Below are 16,750 nucleotides of genomic sequence, written 5' to 3' on the forward strand. Positions count from 1 at the left end.
GCTGTCTCTTTAAACGCAGGGCGGAGAGTAGATTTCCGATTGTCCGTGAAGCGGATTAGGCTTCAGTGCTGCGTCTGTCCTCATCCTCTCAGCTGATCCGGAGATCCGCTACTGACACACACACGCCCTGCCTCCTGTATGCTCTGCTCAGCGCGGCACCATGGATTTCAACGTGAAAAAACTGGCTTCTGGGGCGGGGGTCTTCTTCACCCGAGCAGTGCAGGTAAACCGCATCCTCTCCCGCAGAACCCCCTAGCAGCGCACCAAGCAGCCCCCGGTGATCTGATGGTACTCCGTCACACTGGAGCTGCATCTTGCTGCATGGAAACTAGCTGTGGGCCATCCTGCGATTTATCCAACACTCACAAAGCAGAATGTGACGTTTTAAATAATAAATGCAGGAATAAACCCAGATTTACTTTTAGTCTATGTGTTGTGATAAGCAGGGCCAGCTGTAAGTCGATAAAGGTTGGTCCAGCCTCGATCCATTATTAATGGCTGTGATCGAGTGTGAGCATGTGACAGCAGCAGACTGCCCTCAGGTCAGCACAACAACAGGATGCTAAAATATCATCCACTGTATTATATACGGCTGTCTGCCCCAATAGCTAAAACATGTTGTTATTGGATGCCATTTGATGCCGACTCCCCTTAAAGGAATGAATTACATTTATTCTTCAATTATTAAGTGCGCTGGACTAGAACTAAAGCTTCTTCACGATTCAATTGGATCCATAGATATTCGGCTTTCACGTTATTCACCAACATGAAGCTATTGAATGTATTATGGTTTTTAGTCAGTAGTTCCCCTTTGTTTCAGGAGCCTGCCACAGACCTGTCTCTGCATGTCCATCTTCAAATAGAGTTATCCCGGTTAGCAGTGTTGGAAGAAGTAACTCAGATCATTCACTTCAGTAAAAGTACAAATACTATGGACTTAAAATACTTCACTACGAATAAAAATCCTGATTTAAAAAATGTACTTCAGTATAAACAGTACAAGCATCAAGATATACTTAAAGTACTCGTTCTACACAATGGCCCATTTCAGAATCATATGAGGTACAGAAGTATTATAGCTAATTATACTTGCACTTGCAGAATGGATATTTTCACCATATTATATTGTTATGTTTATTATATCATCCCGTTTTATGCACGTCAGCATTTTGGTAGTGTAGTTTGTCAATGTGAAGCAATATAGATATGTGAAATACCTTGTAGATTAGCACCAAACGGCATTATATCATACAGCATGTCATGTGTTTTTACATGTCAATAGTAAATATGAGTCATAAATATGAAGTGGTGTAAAAAGCACAAAATCTGCAAAATGTAGCAGCGTAGAAGTATAACGTAGCACACAGTGGAAAAACACAAGTAGTGATAAATATGTTAAAATAGTACTTAAGTACAATAGCTGAATAAATGTACATAGTGACCTTCCACCACTGCTGGTTAACAATGTGTTGTTGAATGGATCTAACCTTTACAACGTAATGCCTAGAAGAGCTACGATACATGATCAGAAATCCTCTATTAAATAAATGGAGTACTCATTTTATCACTGTGAATAATTACATCGGTCAGATCTAAAACCACACTTATTAAGTTATTAATAACTAAATAGTTAATGACTTTAATGACAGTTATTTAGTCTACTGCTTTCAAGAGGTGTGTTTTATCAGGGAAATGTTGTACCGTTATAGTGCCGGGCCTACACCTCACACAGCCATCATTGTTTATGAATAAGACATGTTGGGTTTCAGTGCTGTGACCTGACACACACTAACAAGTAGCTACGGTAGCTTCATTTCTGATCACACTCTGAGTGGATCCATGAATGCCACAAGTTCAGATTGCTTTTCCTGTTGGTTGTCCCAAGGCATTGTGGGAAACACAGGAGACTGGTGATTGCAGAGGAAGTGAGTGAGTCATACTGAGGGAGCAAAAACAACAGATGACAGCTCTGCACAGCCAGCTGATCATATTTACTTTATTTATCCATGTATATACCTCCATGCCTGCAGCAGGTTTCAGAGTAGAATCAGGATCAGAATATCTTTAGTGTTATCATACATGGGTTTAACCAAATTCCGTTGGCATCTCTAACTGCTGTTATAGAAATAGACACCAATCAATAAAAGCAGAGGTAGCAGCAACAACAATGCGCCACAATCATTAAATAAAATGTCAATTCAAATTAACACATTTTACACGCTATAAACGTTTAACATACAAAACTACTAAAGTTTTAATATAACTGTGATCATAAATAGATGCTGAAAATAACCATAAATGTTATGAAATAAAATATAAAGATATCCATAAATATTCCTATATAGTTGTGGTTAGAGTCTTACAGGGGTGGAGGTGTGTTTGAGTGTGTTCACAGTGGTAATGTGTTTTGTGGTTGGACAGGGATGGGAGTGATGGGTAAAAAGTAGCAATAAATGGAAATACCAGAATAAAGTACCTTAAAGTTGTACTTAACCTGAGTAAATGTACTTAGTTACTTCCCACCTCTGCTGGACTATAAAAGGTGAATCAATCACTCCTCAGTGTTCTGGGCTCAGCTAATCTGGCCTGGGATTGACTGTCTGTCTCCTTTAGAGCCTTCTGAATGACTGAAGTGAGAAAATGTGACCTGTCATTTGTTTTGGTCCACAAAGCTGTCCGTCTGGGATCTGTGTGCTGCCTGCTGTCTGTCAGACCAGCAGAGAAGAGACTCGAACACTTCCTGTCTGACATCACAGACATTTATTTTTTTGGGTTATAAAACATAAATTTTACAGGCACAGTCAAGGCTTTTTCAAAATGTATCGCACAGTTCATATTTGAATTTGGTGAGAATAAATAGCTATTCTTCAGTCAGTTAGTCTAATCGGGTTTGGTGCATTATCTTTAGAGTAGATGTACGACAGGGGTGTCCAAAGTTTTTTCACTGAGGGCCACTTCCAAAAAAACATACGACTGGCTGGGCCCCTCACTAGAAGTGAGGTATATTGCCTCATATGTTAAGTTAAAAGTTAGCTAAATCAATCAAATGTAGGCAGGGACGGACTGCGGCTAAAAAAAGGCCCTGGACTTTTTCAACAATTTAGGCCCACAGCCCATACGCGATTTTGTGTTTAAATAACCACTTGCCAGCGTTTCAAGATACTATACCAAAAGCCTTATTGACTGAAGATATTCACAGATAATAACATTACACAATCAATGATCATTTCTGAGGTGTTTATTTATAACAAAACATCAATAAAACAAAAGTATTTCAGAACACTCACAAAGAAGGTAGCCCTTACCTATCTTAACTTGAACTTTGAGGATAGAAACGTTATTTAGAGGTTGCTAATGAAAATGTACTCAATACTGTGGCAGTAAAAGCTCACTCAACAGGGCACTGGTTACTGCAACTCTATCTATAATGAGCTCACTGCCCAAGGACATTACAATGTCCTCTCTATGGCCATAAGCATAAATGCTTCGAGATGTTCCTGGGAATTAGTGCTCCTCAATCTATTCTTTATATATTTGAGGACAGAGAAACTTCTCTCACAGGCTACTTGGGTCACAGGAAGAGTGAGGAGAAATGTGTAGCCTAGGCCAAGGATGTGATCGGCATCTGTTAACAGGTTGTACCATCGTCAGAATCTGGTAACAACATGCTGGGCAGTTTTTACAAGCTTTGCAGGTGCTCAGTTTAAGTTCCTCCTCTTCCTCTTCTGTGTCTTTGTTCTCTTCTGCCTCTTCTTCCACCACGGTCCTAACTTTGTATTCATCCAATACAGACTGTTTCAGACGTGGCCATTGTGCTGCCAAACACTTAATCTCACTTTGCAAATTAGCAGCAGTTGCATTGCTGTCAAACTTGAGTAAGCATTTGCTCAACCCTTGAAAAGCAGTATCAGGCAGACCTGATAAACAAACTTGGGTAAAGGTTCTTGGTTCAAGGAGAGCCATGTCTGCGTAGAGGGAACCATGGGATAGAAAACGCCTTTGGAGGCTCCCTGTAACTGTGTCCATCACCTGCTTATGGACCTCTGCTTCATAGGCACAGTTAGCATTTCCAAAGCTCTCATCCCTTGCCATTTCACCATCCATCATCTTTGTTCTCCTCATCCTTTCCTCTGGAAGAGCTTCTTCCACTTCCCTATCACATTCCTCCTCAGACAATTTTGTATTTGCCCACTGAACAAAAACATCAGCAGCTTTCTTCACTGACTCAAAATCTCGTGACATGTTCTTGAGGGCATTTTCAGTGGTCAGAACCATTCGGTGAGCAGTCAAGATGACTAAACCATGCGTCTGCAAGTATTTAGAGAGTGGTGTTGTGACTTCAAAGATCCTGAGGAAAAGCTGAGCAGTCTGAACTGTCTCAAACCTCATTAAACCCTCCAAATACCCTTTTGCTTTGACACACGCTGATGTCTTCAGGTTAAACTGGCCTTCAATATTTTTCAGTGCCCTGATGACATCAGTGTAGACACACTGGCCTGGCTTCCAAAAGGACCCAAACATCTTCCTCAAGGCAACATCCTTGGCCCACCACCTTGTTTCTCCAATCATGGAAAGACGCTTATGTCGACTGTCTTGACTTTCCTGCTCCCACACATTCATCCTCTGGTATGACTCACGAAAGAAGACAGCAATATCATTCATTAGTGACAACAAGGATCCACTGGCAAAGCCAGAGCCAGGTTTAACACATGTGCATAACACCACACATGCACTTGGTTTGGCGCTTTCGAGGACAACAGAGCGGAAAAACCTTTGTATTGGCCTTGCATATTGGATGCACCATCAGTGGCATTGCTGATGCAGTTGCTGATCACCAATTCACATTTCTCAAGGACATCTGCAAGGACCGTGACAAAATATTGGCCAATTGATGCTTCAAACTTCACCACTGCAAGAAGCCTTTCCTGAACTGTGTCTTTGACATACCTTAAGACTATAGCACTGGTCTTGGGATGTTATGTCTTGGGTTGTGTCGATCTGCACTGAAAACATCTGAGCCTCTCTAACCTCTTTTGCAATGGTCTCCTGTATAAGTTGCTGCACTGTAGAGATGACTTTATTCACAGTGGTTTTGGACCAAAATGTCACAAGAGAGCCTTGACCCTGATCTTCTGTTTGATGCACCTTCTTACTTTTCTCAATGAACTCAGTGAGACGTTCCTTCAGACATACATCATATTTCACAAGAACAATTACAAGCTCCAAAAAGATCCCATGGTCAATACTCAGGTCATCCAATGTGTAAGCTGCTTCAGATTGTGTCCCTCTATAGCTAAGTCCTCTCTTACCAATGACTTTAACTATTTCAACAACTCGTTCCAACACTTGCCGTCTTTTCCTTATTTGGTCTCTGTGGGAAACTATTTGGGGACCATGTAGCAGACTGGCTATATCAGCTTTTGATGCACGTAAAAAATATGCTTCAGCACACACCCTATGCATGGCCCTCCTTTCATGCTCCTCTACTCTTTGATTGACATGCCTCTAGTCCTGCATTCCACTTATGAAGGGATTTGTTTCATATGGCTTGGAAAATGCCAAACACACTGTACAATATAACGTGTGACTCTCCTCACAGTATGTGAGCCATTTGCGATTTGTGCCATCTTTACAAATGAACACTCTGCAGAGACAGATTTTTGGGCTTTTGCTGGGGCTGATAAGCAAAAAATTGTTCCAGGCTGTAACTGCCTGACTTTGGGCATTTGAAATGTTGTGATGCTGAGCATCCTGGCGCTTCCCTGCACTCTCCCTGTCATCTTTTGAGCTGCAACTATCTTCTTCAACCTGAATGAACAAATGATAAATAAAGAAATGCATATATATATATATATATATATAAGTGGACTTTCTGTGGACATTTGGAAGAAGGCGTGCTACATTTCATTATGCTAAGCTAATACGTTTTGTATTGTTTTTTTCTATAAATGTTTTATCATGTTTTACATGTAAGCAATAGTTCACTTGATACCCACCAAAGCTCTTTTATGCAACATTCTGTGCTTTCTTATCCCGTCCTGAATCCTGCTCAGCTGTCCATCAGCACAAACACACAGGAGAAGAAATGTACTAAGAAATATAATGAACTCTATATACATGTGTGTTTTATGCACAAGCAGGCCAATCTTAATGCATACACAGACATGTATGTACAAATGTACCAACTGCATATGCACATATATTAAAGGCCTACTGAAGTGCAGTACTACACACCACGCAGTCTAAGTGCAGTACTACACACCACGCAGTCTAATAGTACATATACAACTGCATAGCCGTGGGAAGATGATTTGGGTTGGGGGTGCTGAAGACTGAGAGGTGTTCCGATAGGCTAAATAAAAGACAGGCATACGTGTGCGCAATATTTAAACACCACACGATGTATTTCATTGTAAACCAGATAGGCTACTGTGATGTGAACACTAAAACAAAAGGCTACTTATTTCAATAAAAAAATGTTTACAGCTTTAAAGACGGTATTGTAAATGAGCGACTTCCGAAAAAACATTAAACCAAACAAGCATCAACAGAAACCTGCAGTGTTCTCAGGGGCAGGGAAGAATGCACAATATGTCTATTAGTATCTGTTGAGCTGTGGTGCACTACTGTTGCACAGATAACGTTGCATTCGGAGGAAAAGCATACACGGAGAGTGAATTATCTTTAGCCGTACTTGGCGTATTTATTCGGTGTGCTCTGACACATCAGTCTCACGGTCAGAGCTACTACGGCATCAACTACTACTGAACAAGCATTTAGTTCAACCTTTTATAGGCTGTACCTTAGAATCGCACACAACTGAGAACAGTTATTATATCTCAACAATCTCAACTGACATGAAAAACAAAAAAGTCAGCATCGAACTATTTACAGTACACTGCTCGGCGGCAGCTGAGCTGATCAAATCAAGCGCTTACCGTTGGGCCTTTCACAGTACTACTCCAAACACGGACTGACGCTCAGGCGTCATGGAAATAAAATCTCTCATGAGCGCATTCATGTCCACATCGTCCATAATGTCTTTGTGGACATTCATCAATGAAAGATGCGTCAGCCTCTTCTGTGTCATTGTGGACCTTAACCAAGTCTTTAACCTTCTCAAAGTGGAGAACGATCGTTCCGATGAGGCCACTGATATTGGCAGAGCCAGACATAACTGGATGACTTTCTCAACCTCAGAAAAGAGAGCTCTCGTCTGTGGATGGAGATTACAAAGACGTGCTGCTACATCTTTAACTGTGGTGCACCGAGACTCCTTGGTGACAGTGTTCAGCATTTTAAGCTGGAGATCAAGGCGGCAGTTGTCCAGCTCCATAGGAAGCTGAAGGCTGTCCAAGTCCACTGTTTCTCCCTGTGCTGCTGCTATAACTGCCCTCTCTCTTTTCCCCGCTAGCGTCAAAGTCTCTTGGTCGAACCTTCTTTGAAGCTCCCCTGAAACTAGATCGACAGCCTCATAGAATTCCCGTTTCCAAGAGGCTGTTGGTGCGCTGCGAGTGAGTGCTTCTGGCTCTGCAGTTTGCCTAAATCGTGCCGGGGTTCTGCTCTCTCTCGTTTCTGGCATTTTGAGATCCATTCTTGAGGAATGTTCTTCCACCTTCTGAAACATCTGCACAACATTTGGGTCGTCTCGAAGGGCCGCAATGCTGTTTTTCAGTACATTTGCGCACTCAAGTGTGCCAAGCGCACTCATTGTGGATGAAGGAACTGTAGGGGTGATTTGGTTCGGGGAGAGTGAGTGTGGCGAGCAGACAGGGTCTCGGTCAGAAGACCCAAAGGGCAAGGATGCAATGAGGCAAGGAGAAGGCAGGGTTTAATGCAAGAACCAGTATTTATTTTCCCTTTTGGTCTTGATTATTTTGTGTGCTGCATGAGAAAACAAAGAAACAATACAACTACAATTAAATAACGAAGTGGTCAATCAAACAGAGAAACCAACAATCATGTGCAAATACACAATTCAGAACTAAACAGCAAAGGCAACGAACAAGCAACAATCATGTGTGAATACGCAATCCACAACTAAACAGCAAAGTAACAAACAAGCAACAAACAATTCCCACATGGCTCCTAGCACATGTCTGAGAACAAAGGGATCAGCAAAACTACCACAAAGGCATACAAATGAAACAATAAACAATGAATTGACCACTCACGTTAACTTGAAGACGCACACTTCAGGATATGTGGAGGAAACTCAGGACACAGGGTTAAATTGGTGTGCTGGCAGGGAGTGCAAAGGATGAACTAAAGGGTGAGCAGGCTATTTATAGTCTCCGCCCCTTAGCTGGCAGGTGGAGTGGGATTCAGTTTGGCAGATTCACCATATTAGAAAGATAACTGAAAAAAAAGGACGAAAATCCAGGGAGTCTTTTCATAGCCGCCCCGGAATTGGGATCAATTCCTCCTGAAAGAAAGACTCACTCTTCTTCCAACTCTGGAAGCACCATCAGACGACACACTGGTCTGGTGTAGGTTTGACGGCCGACCTGGACGTCAACGGACCGAACACGTCCGTCTCTACCGGCCATGACAGCTGTTACTCGACCTGTTGGCCAAGAGGCCCGCGGCAGTTGGGGGTCAAGGATCAGAACAGTCTTCCCTACTTCCAGATTCTGGACTTCCCTCAGCCACTTTCCTCTGGGTTGTAGGTTAGGCAAGTAGTCACGAATGAACCGTGTCCAGAAATGGTCCGCCAACATCTGGCTATGACGCCACTTCCTTCGCCCAAGGAGCTTGCTGTTGGCAAAGATGGCTTGTGGCAGGGAGGCGTCCCGCCGCCCCATCAGCAGCAAGTTGGGAGTGACCGGATCAGGATCACTGGCAGAAGATGAAAGATAGCCTAAAGGCTTTGAATTCATAATGCCTTCTACCTCAACCAGGACAGTGTGAAGGACAGCTTCAGAAGTGGTCTGATTCCCGAGGATCACTCGTAGGGCGTTCTTGACTGATCTGATTTCGCGCTCCCAGACTCCTCCAAAGTGTGGAGAACATGGCGGATTGAAGTTGAAGGAAATCTGCTGATTGGCCAAGTGTTCCTGAAGCTTGGGTTCCATGGCCTGGAAACATTGATTCAACTCCCTGTCCCCAGCACGGAAGTTTGTTCCCCTGTCCGCCCAGATCTCAAAGGGCTTGCCACGACGGGAGATGAAACGACGGAGTGCTAGGAGAAAGGCATCGACATCCATGCTTCCAAGCAAATCCAGATGTAAGCAACGAGTGGTTAAGCATTTAAAGATAATTCCCCATCGCTTCTCTGTTCTACGGCCATGGTGAATGATAAAGGGTCCAAAACAGTCTACACCAGTGGACCAGAATGGTGGTTTGAAGAGACGCAGCCTTGCCGGGGGCAGATCAGCCATCTTGGGCACTTCAGGAGAGGATTTCCACCTCTGACACTCTCTGCAACTGTGCTGATGTTTACGGATGGCTGGTCTTCCTCCCAGGATCCAATACTTGCGTCTCAACTCTCCAAAGACCCTCTCTGGCCCCGGATGCAGCAGGGACTCGTCATAGTGCTTAATGATGAGCTGCGTAGTGGGATGCTTTGGGTCCAGAATGATTGGGTGGATGATGTCTGGGTCTAGGTCCTGGGACCTGCGTAGTCTTCCTCCTACCCGCATCAGCCCAACATCTGGATCAAGCTCAGGAGAGAGTTGAAGTAGACTACTTTGCCTAGAGAGAGGCTTTCCTTTACGGAGAGCGCTGAGTTCTTCAGGGAAGCATGACTCCTGGGCTTGTTGTAGAATGAAGGTTTCCGCTGCTGCACCTTCGGTCACTTTGTCGGATTGAGTCAATGTTTGGTCAGTAGCGGTGATGAGGTCACTCCAGCTTTGATGCTTAGAGGCATTCGGCAATACACTGGGGGCAGCAGAAACATTCAGGCACGTAGCAGCCTTCCTCAGTTCTGTGCTGTCTGTGAGGGATGAGGTGTGGGAAACACCTGGAGCAACAGGCCAGCAAGTCTCAGGGTGCTGAAGGAAGGCAGGTCCGTCCGTCCAGCAGCTAGGTTGCGCCAGGTCACGCAGTGTCTTGCCTCGGGTCAGGTCATCAGCTGGGTTGTTTGGACTGTCCACATACCTCCAGTCATCTGAGTCTGTGAGTTCTTGGATCTCTGCGATTCGAGTGCCAACAAAGACCTTGTAGTGGCACGACTCTGACTTCAACCAGGTCAGCACTGTGGTGGAGTCACTCCAAAGGATGGTTCGGGCCAATGACAAGGTAAGTTCAGACTTCAAGGTAGTGGCCAACTGCGCCCCTACCAAGGCCGCGCTCAGTTCAAGTCGAGGCATTGACAACTGTCTCTTTGGTGACACCCTGGAGCGGGCCATGACGAATGCCACATGAACATGATCTTGGCTGTCATGGACACGTAAGTAGACCACAGTGCCATAGGCCCTTTCTGAGGCATCACAGAAAACATGCAGCTCTCTGTGTACACCTGACTGGTCAGCACAAGAGGGCACATAGCAGCGAGGCAGTCTGATGCTTGAGAGGTCAGCCAGTTCCTGTTCCCACTTCAGCCATCGGTCAACCAGTTCAGATGGAATGATGGGGTCATCCCAGCCTCGTTTGGTCTTCCACAAGTCCTGAACCAGCACTTTGGCCCTGGTGGTATAAGGTAAGATATACCCTAAGGGGTCGTATTGACTGGCCAGAGTGCGATAGATTAGGCGGAGTGTGGGAATCTTGATGGGTGTCACACGGTGTTTGTATCCCAGGCTATCAGGAAGGCAGCTCCAGCGCAAACCTAAGGTGGATTCCTGGGGGTCAATGCCAGCTTGAGAGAGCCACAAGTCCGTGCTAGCAGATCTTGCCTCTGGAGGGAGATGTTCGACAACGCGGGAGTCATTACTCGCCCATTGGCGAATTTCGAATCCCCCGCGAGACAGTGTGGAACGAAGTTTGTCCAGAAGTGCTTTGGCTGTGGCCGAAGAAGGGAAGCTTTGCAGGCAGTTGTCGACATAGAATGCCCTCAACACTGAGTTCATCACTCCCTCATCACTCTCTGGGTGCTCTTTGGCTTGACGCTGCAGGGCATAAATGGCGCAACAAGGACTACAAGTTGTACCGAAAGGTAACACCTGCCACTCATAGGTCTTTGGGTAGGTATCTTGAGCCATAGCTCGCCAGAGGAGTCTTAGCAGTGGCCTGTCAGCAGGGAGTAGATGAACTTGGTGGAACATAGATTTTATGTCACCACTGATGGCCACGCTGTGCTCACGGAAACGGAGGAGCACGCCAAGAAGAGAGGGACCCAGAGTTGGACCAGGAAGAAGGCTGCGATTCAGATTCAGGCCATGAAGCTGGAAAGAGCAGTTGAACACCAGCCGGTGTTTTCCACTCGCTTGTCTGATGATGTGATGTGGAACATACCAAGATTCTGAACCTGGCTGATCATCTTTGGGATCCACCTCCTTCACATACTCCATCTCGACCAGTTTCAGGATCTCCTGGTTGCAGATCTCAATGAGCTCAGGGTCCTTCTTCAACCTGCGTTCAGTTCCTCGCAGCCATGGCAACAAGTTATGGGTTGAAGAGGTTAGCCGTGGACTGTTCGGTGCTCTGAGCAATGGGGTAGCATATCGAGACACTCCACCTGCTTCTTTCACTGCAGTTTTCGTCTCGAGCAGCTCCAGGCAATAATGATCCTGCTTAGAGCGGGTTACTTCCTTCTCCTTACGGTGTGGAAAGGAATCGAGTCTCCACAGTCTCTCCACATTCTCCATCAACTCAGCAGTAGCTGGGCAGGATACAGTGTTGCAGAGTGTGAACAAGGCTTGTACATCAGAAGTCTGAAGTCGAGGTAAGGCATTGGCTGGGCCCTGAACAGCCCAACCCAAGGCAGTATGGACGGCGATGGGTCCCCCATAAGGTCCCATGTGGACAGGCTCTTTGGGCACCAACAAGTGGGAATGATCTGAGCCTATCAGGATCAGCGGCCGGGCTTGGACAAAGTCCGGTAAGGGTAGGCCTCGTAAGTGGGAATACTCCCTCTGCAGGTCAGAGGCGGGACAGGAATGCTCAGCCAAGTTGAGGACAGGAGCAGTAAAGGCATTGGCTATAAGGAATTTGATTTTCTTCTGGCTCACTGGGGAGATTGAACAGGAGATTGTCTCACCACTTATGGGAATCACCTCATGACGCACAGTTCTGAGATTCAGGACCTCTTCTGGTCCTTTTAGTTGCAGCTGGGACACTGCAGAGGTTAGGATGATCGTTCTTTCTGAACCATCGTCAAGTATGGCATATGTCTTCAGCCTCTGCCGGCCATTGATCAAGAAAATTGGGACTACCTTCAACATCACACGGGGAGATCTGTTTGGCTGATCCATGTACAGAGTGTCTGCAGAACAAGGTGCACGGACGAGCAGATTGAGGGTGTTTCCCGTTGCTGATTTCTCTGAGCCATGGGGGCCTTTAGATGTTGACGGTTGAGGTATGATGTTATGCAGGATGGTGAGATGCAACTCTTTGCAGACATTGCAAGGCTTTTTGAGGGTGCAATTATCTGGCTTATGACAGCGGGCACATCTGTAGCAACGATCATTCCTCTCTATCCAGGTTCTCAGTTGTGACGGGCTAAATTCTTTAACTTTCGGGCAAGTTCCCAGGAAGTGTTCCTTGTTGTTACAGTATGGACAAAAAGGTTGGAACTTGGGTTTCCCATGGATTGTCATCCCCCTTCCATGGCTTGGTTGAACATCAGGCTGGCTCTCCACAGTGGCGGTGTTGCTCAGGTACATCGTGGTCGGCGTCGCCCTTCTCCCCAGGTTCTTCTGGACTGGCTCTCGTCTCTCCACTGACGCAGGTCCCGAGACTTGTTGGGCAATACTCTTGGCCCGGGCTTTAACCTTGAGCCATGCTGAAAAATCTTCCAAGGTGTATGATTGTTCTGAACCCTCTTTCAAGATGCCACGAAGCAAACAGTGCTCAATGAAACTGTCTCGGTTTTGAATGGGGAGCTTGGCAAGAAGCCTGTCTACGTGAGAGCCACACCGTAACTCACTTCCGTCTGCACCTTCCACTGACCTCAGCATGCCAATCAATGAATGTACAGAAAGAGCGAAGTCCTGGAAAGCGTTGCTGTCACCAAGTCTGACAGGTGGTGAATTGAGGATGCTAGCTATTTCACTTTGGACCAACTGCCGTGGCTGGCCATACTTTGCCTTAAGGGCAGCAAGAGCGGAAGTGTAGGGAGTTGAGGCGTGCATATAGGACTTTGCCAGTTTGTATGCACTTGGCAGCCTCAAGTGATCCATAAGGACCTGAAACTTGTACTGTTCAGAAAGGTGAGCGTGGATATCTAAGAGATTCTCCAACGCCATGGTAAGCAGAACAAAGTCACTTTCCTTTCCGCTCTCAAAATAAGGCAATCTTGGCTTCGGGATGCCAAAGGCAGTCGCTACTAAAAGCTCCATTATACTAGCGCCCTCTGATACCCTCTCAATGGGGTTAGGCAAGGAAAGAGGTGCAGGTTTCTCACGAACCGGATCTGAAGGCCTCTGACTCCTGGCCGGACGAGGTGCGGTCAGCGCTATGTGGTGAAACAAAGGAGGTGATGGAGCCGCATGCTCGGGACTGGAAGTCTGAAGTAATGTGTGACTCTCAGCAGTAGGATCAGAAGTTGCTGCTTGACTCACAGCATCTACAGGTAGACTCACAGCTGGAGGTAAGTGGTGGTACGAAAGAGATTGTTCACTCACTGGAACTTGATAGGAGACCGATGTCTGAGGAACCTCAGGGGGAGCCTGCTGCTCGGAGAACAGATCAACAGGTTCAGCTGAATCCAGGACTCTGGAGCTCAGGGAAAAAGGAGCAAGCACTTGAGGTGGGTCATTCACACTGGACATAGCTGGCGGAGCGGGTGGATGTTCTGTGGTCATTCCTACATCCCCAGTGAAGGATGTGATTAATCGAGCCTCTTCCAGTTCTCTTCGGACTTTCCGTAGTCGTCGCTGTAGAGTAAGAGACCGGGTCATCCTCTCTCTCTCCTTCAAAGCTTCTTGTGCTCGCCTATCCAGTTCTTGTGCCCGTTCATCTATAGCTTGTTCCTCCTCAATCTGACGCTGTATCTCCTGCAGTTCTCCAAGTTTCCTCCTCTCATCGACCATGGCCGCCTGTTGTGGGGTGAGCTCCACCTGTTGGCTCCTGCGTGAGCTTCGGGAGCTTCCACTAGCATAAGTGGAGCTAGAAGAGAAGGCCGTCTTCGACCTTGGTGGTGGCTCACGCTTGTCGCTCTTGCCCCTGGATCTGCCAGGTCTCACATCTCTCAGGTGGATCGGAGCAGATGCTGGCTGTGTAGCTGGCTGTGGAGCGGGCAGTGGAGCGGGCAGGGGAGCGGGCAGTGGAGCGGGCTGAAGAGCTGCTGATTCAAGCTGGACATAGTCGTGGGTAACTTCATAGTCCTCTTCTTCTTCCTCCTCGACTGTCGTCTCTTCCTCCTCCACTCCTCGTTCCTCAGCGGCTGTGTTCTCTCTCAGCGTCTGATCAGGGTTTTCATGGTCATCCGCCTGGACATCAACAGCACCTGGGGGTGGAGGCGGCAGTACGGCTGCTTGGCTGTGACGAGGGAGGCTTTTGGGCTGGCTGGAGAGTTTCCCATCAGGATCCAGGAAGCCATAGCGGTCAGGTGGACGTCTCTCTCGTGTAGGTCTGGATACCGTCCCCTCACTTCTGGTTCCAGCTTGGGGGGCCTTCTCTGGCAACGTCAACTCTCTTGACTCCTTACCGTTGCCTGCCATGGTATCACTCACTCAGTATCCGGCTCGAAGGACCATTGAAGGAACTGTAGGGGTGATTTGGTTCGGGGAGAGTGAGTGTGGCGAGCAGACAGGGTCTCGGTCAGAAGACCCAAAGGGCAAGGATGCAATGAGGCAAGGAGAAGGCAGGGTTTAATGCAAGAACCAGTATTTATTTTCCCTTTTGGTCTTGATTATTTTGTGTGCTGCATGAGAAAACAAAGAAACAATACAACTACAATTAAATAACGAAGTGGTCAATCAAACAGAGAAACCAACAATCATGTGCAAATACACAATTCAGAACTAAACAGCAAAGGCAACGAACAAGCAACAATCATGTGTGAATACGCAATCCACAACTAAACAGCAAAGTAACAAACAAGCAACAAACAATTCCCACATGGCTCCTAGCACATGTCTGAGAACAAAGGGATCAGCAAAACTACCACAAAGGCATACAAATGAAACAATAAACAATGAATTGACCACTCACGTTAACTTGAAGACGCACACTTCAGGATATGTGGAGGAAACTCAGGACACAGGGTTAAATTGGTGTGCTGGCAGGGAGTGCAAAGGATGAACTAAAGGGTGAGCAGGCTATTTATAGTCTCCGCCCCTTAGCTGGCAGGTGGAGTGGGATTCAGTTTGGCAGATTCACCATATTAGAAAGATAACTGAAAAAAAAGGACGAAAATCCAGGGAGTCTTTTCAGTGGAGCTCTGCAGCTTCCGTGCCACAGCCTCACACGGTTCAAACAGTGCCTGGCAACAGAGCAGGCCGAAGAGAGTTCTGCCTTTACGGGCTTGCTTCCACAGCCCGACAATCTTTGCTCTGCTGTCACCTCTTGTGGTTTTGTCATCTTTCAACAACGTTAGTGTGGCCAGCAGAGTGTTGTAAGATGAACATATGCGCCTGATGGCTGTGGCCCGCGCACACCACCTGGTTGGGCACAGGCCTAGGATGTTAACTGCAACCTCGTCGCAACTACTGAAAAGCGATTCATAAAGCTGTTTACGCTTTGACGACTCTCGTATCACACCAGCAACACCCCGCACAAAGTTTAATGTATCGGCCACTAGGCCAACTTCGCAGGCGACTTCTTGGAGAACTAAATCAAGTGCGTGGTTGTTGCAGTGAACGTACATGGACAGAGGGCACAGTTCTTTCAGACGGGCCTGGACTCCTGAGAAGCAGCCGGACATATTACTAGCGCCATCAAAACAATAAGCAATAAGTCTTTCAATCGGAATGTTCAGTCTCAAAAACACATCCTTGATGCAAGAAAATAAAGTTTGTCCGGTAGAGTCAGGAGCATTATAAAAACCCAAAAACAAGCAATGCGCCTCCAGGCTGCTGTCAACAAACTGCAAACAACATGAGAACTGTTCTGTGGTGCTAATGTCAGTAGTGCCATCAGCAACTAGTCCATAAAACATGGATTCGGAAGAATTGGCGACAATGTTCCTCTGAATTGCATGCGCGAACTGTTGAATGATCTCGTTCTGTATGGTGTTTGACATCCAATTGTCTCGTCTCATAATCCACTCTCTTTCCTTCGGAAGATCATATGTTCGCTCCAGCATGTATCCAAACAGTATACCATCACGTGTAGTGTCTCCCCTGAACGGAATACCTTTGCTGCCCAAAAAACGAATACTTCTGAACAGTAGTTCCAAAACATGACGAGCAGTCGCCTGTTGTTTGCAAACCGCATCAGATAAGAGAGCGTTAATCGGTGTGCCTTCCAGTGCAGCAAGTCTCTGAATGGAGTCTGTGTGCAGTTTAGATTTTTCATGTTCGTTGAATTTTGAGGTAGCCTTACGCCAGTTTCCGAAACCACCCGACAGAAATGGGTTGTCTGCACGAACACTATCAGCATTGATCAGTCTTTTTTCTTTGGCTCTCAGGCAAGCAAAACACAAGACACGATCTATCTCTGGAACATAATGTAGCCACTTCCACCTGTTAAACCAGGATGGTGAAAA

At 46.3% G+C, this 16,750-nt stretch overlaps 2 protein-coding genes across 3 annotated transcripts in view; one reads left to right on the forward strand and one right to left on the reverse strand.

The window, feature by feature from the left end:
- Positions 1-17: 17 nt before the first annotated feature.
- The window catches only part of sh3glb2b (SH3-domain GRB2-like endophilin B2b), a 68,517-nt gene continuing 51,784 nt past the window's right edge, over positions 18-16,750 (forward strand). For both annotated transcript variants that reach the window (XM_063889424.1, XM_063889426.1), the window contains exon 1: positions 18-223. In XM_063889424.1, coding sequence (XP_063745494.1) covers positions 161-223 — 63 coding nt within the window. In that variant the 5' untranslated portion in view covers positions 18-160. The remainder of the gene's footprint in view (positions 224-16,750) is intronic.
- On the reverse strand, positions 7,831-15,473 carry LOC134868576 (uncharacterized). The gene is made up of 2 exons (XM_063889817.1): positions 15,256-15,473; positions 7,831-14,965 (listed from the first exon to the last, which is right to left on the reverse strand). Exon 2 carries the CDS (start codon positions 14,760-14,762, stop codon positions 8,439-8,441), a length of 6,324 nt encoding a protein of 2,107 aa, XP_063745887.1. The 5' UTR covers positions 14,763-14,965; positions 15,256-15,473; the 3' UTR covers positions 7,831-8,438.

The sequence above is a fragment of the Eleginops maclovinus genome, chromosome 8 (genome assembly GCF_036324505.1).
Source record: "Eleginops maclovinus isolate JMC-PN-2008 ecotype Puerto Natales chromosome 8, JC_Emac_rtc_rv5, whole genome shotgun sequence".
In the NCBI taxonomy this organism is placed as follows: Eukaryota; Metazoa; Chordata; class Actinopteri; order Perciformes; family Eleginopidae; genus Eleginops; species Eleginops maclovinus.

Excerpts from the sequence above, each read along its gene's own strand:
- LOC134868576 (XM_063889817.1), bottom strand. The coding sequence starts at position 14,762 with ATGGCAGGCAACGGTAAGGAGTCAAGAGAGTTGACGTTGCCAGAGAAG.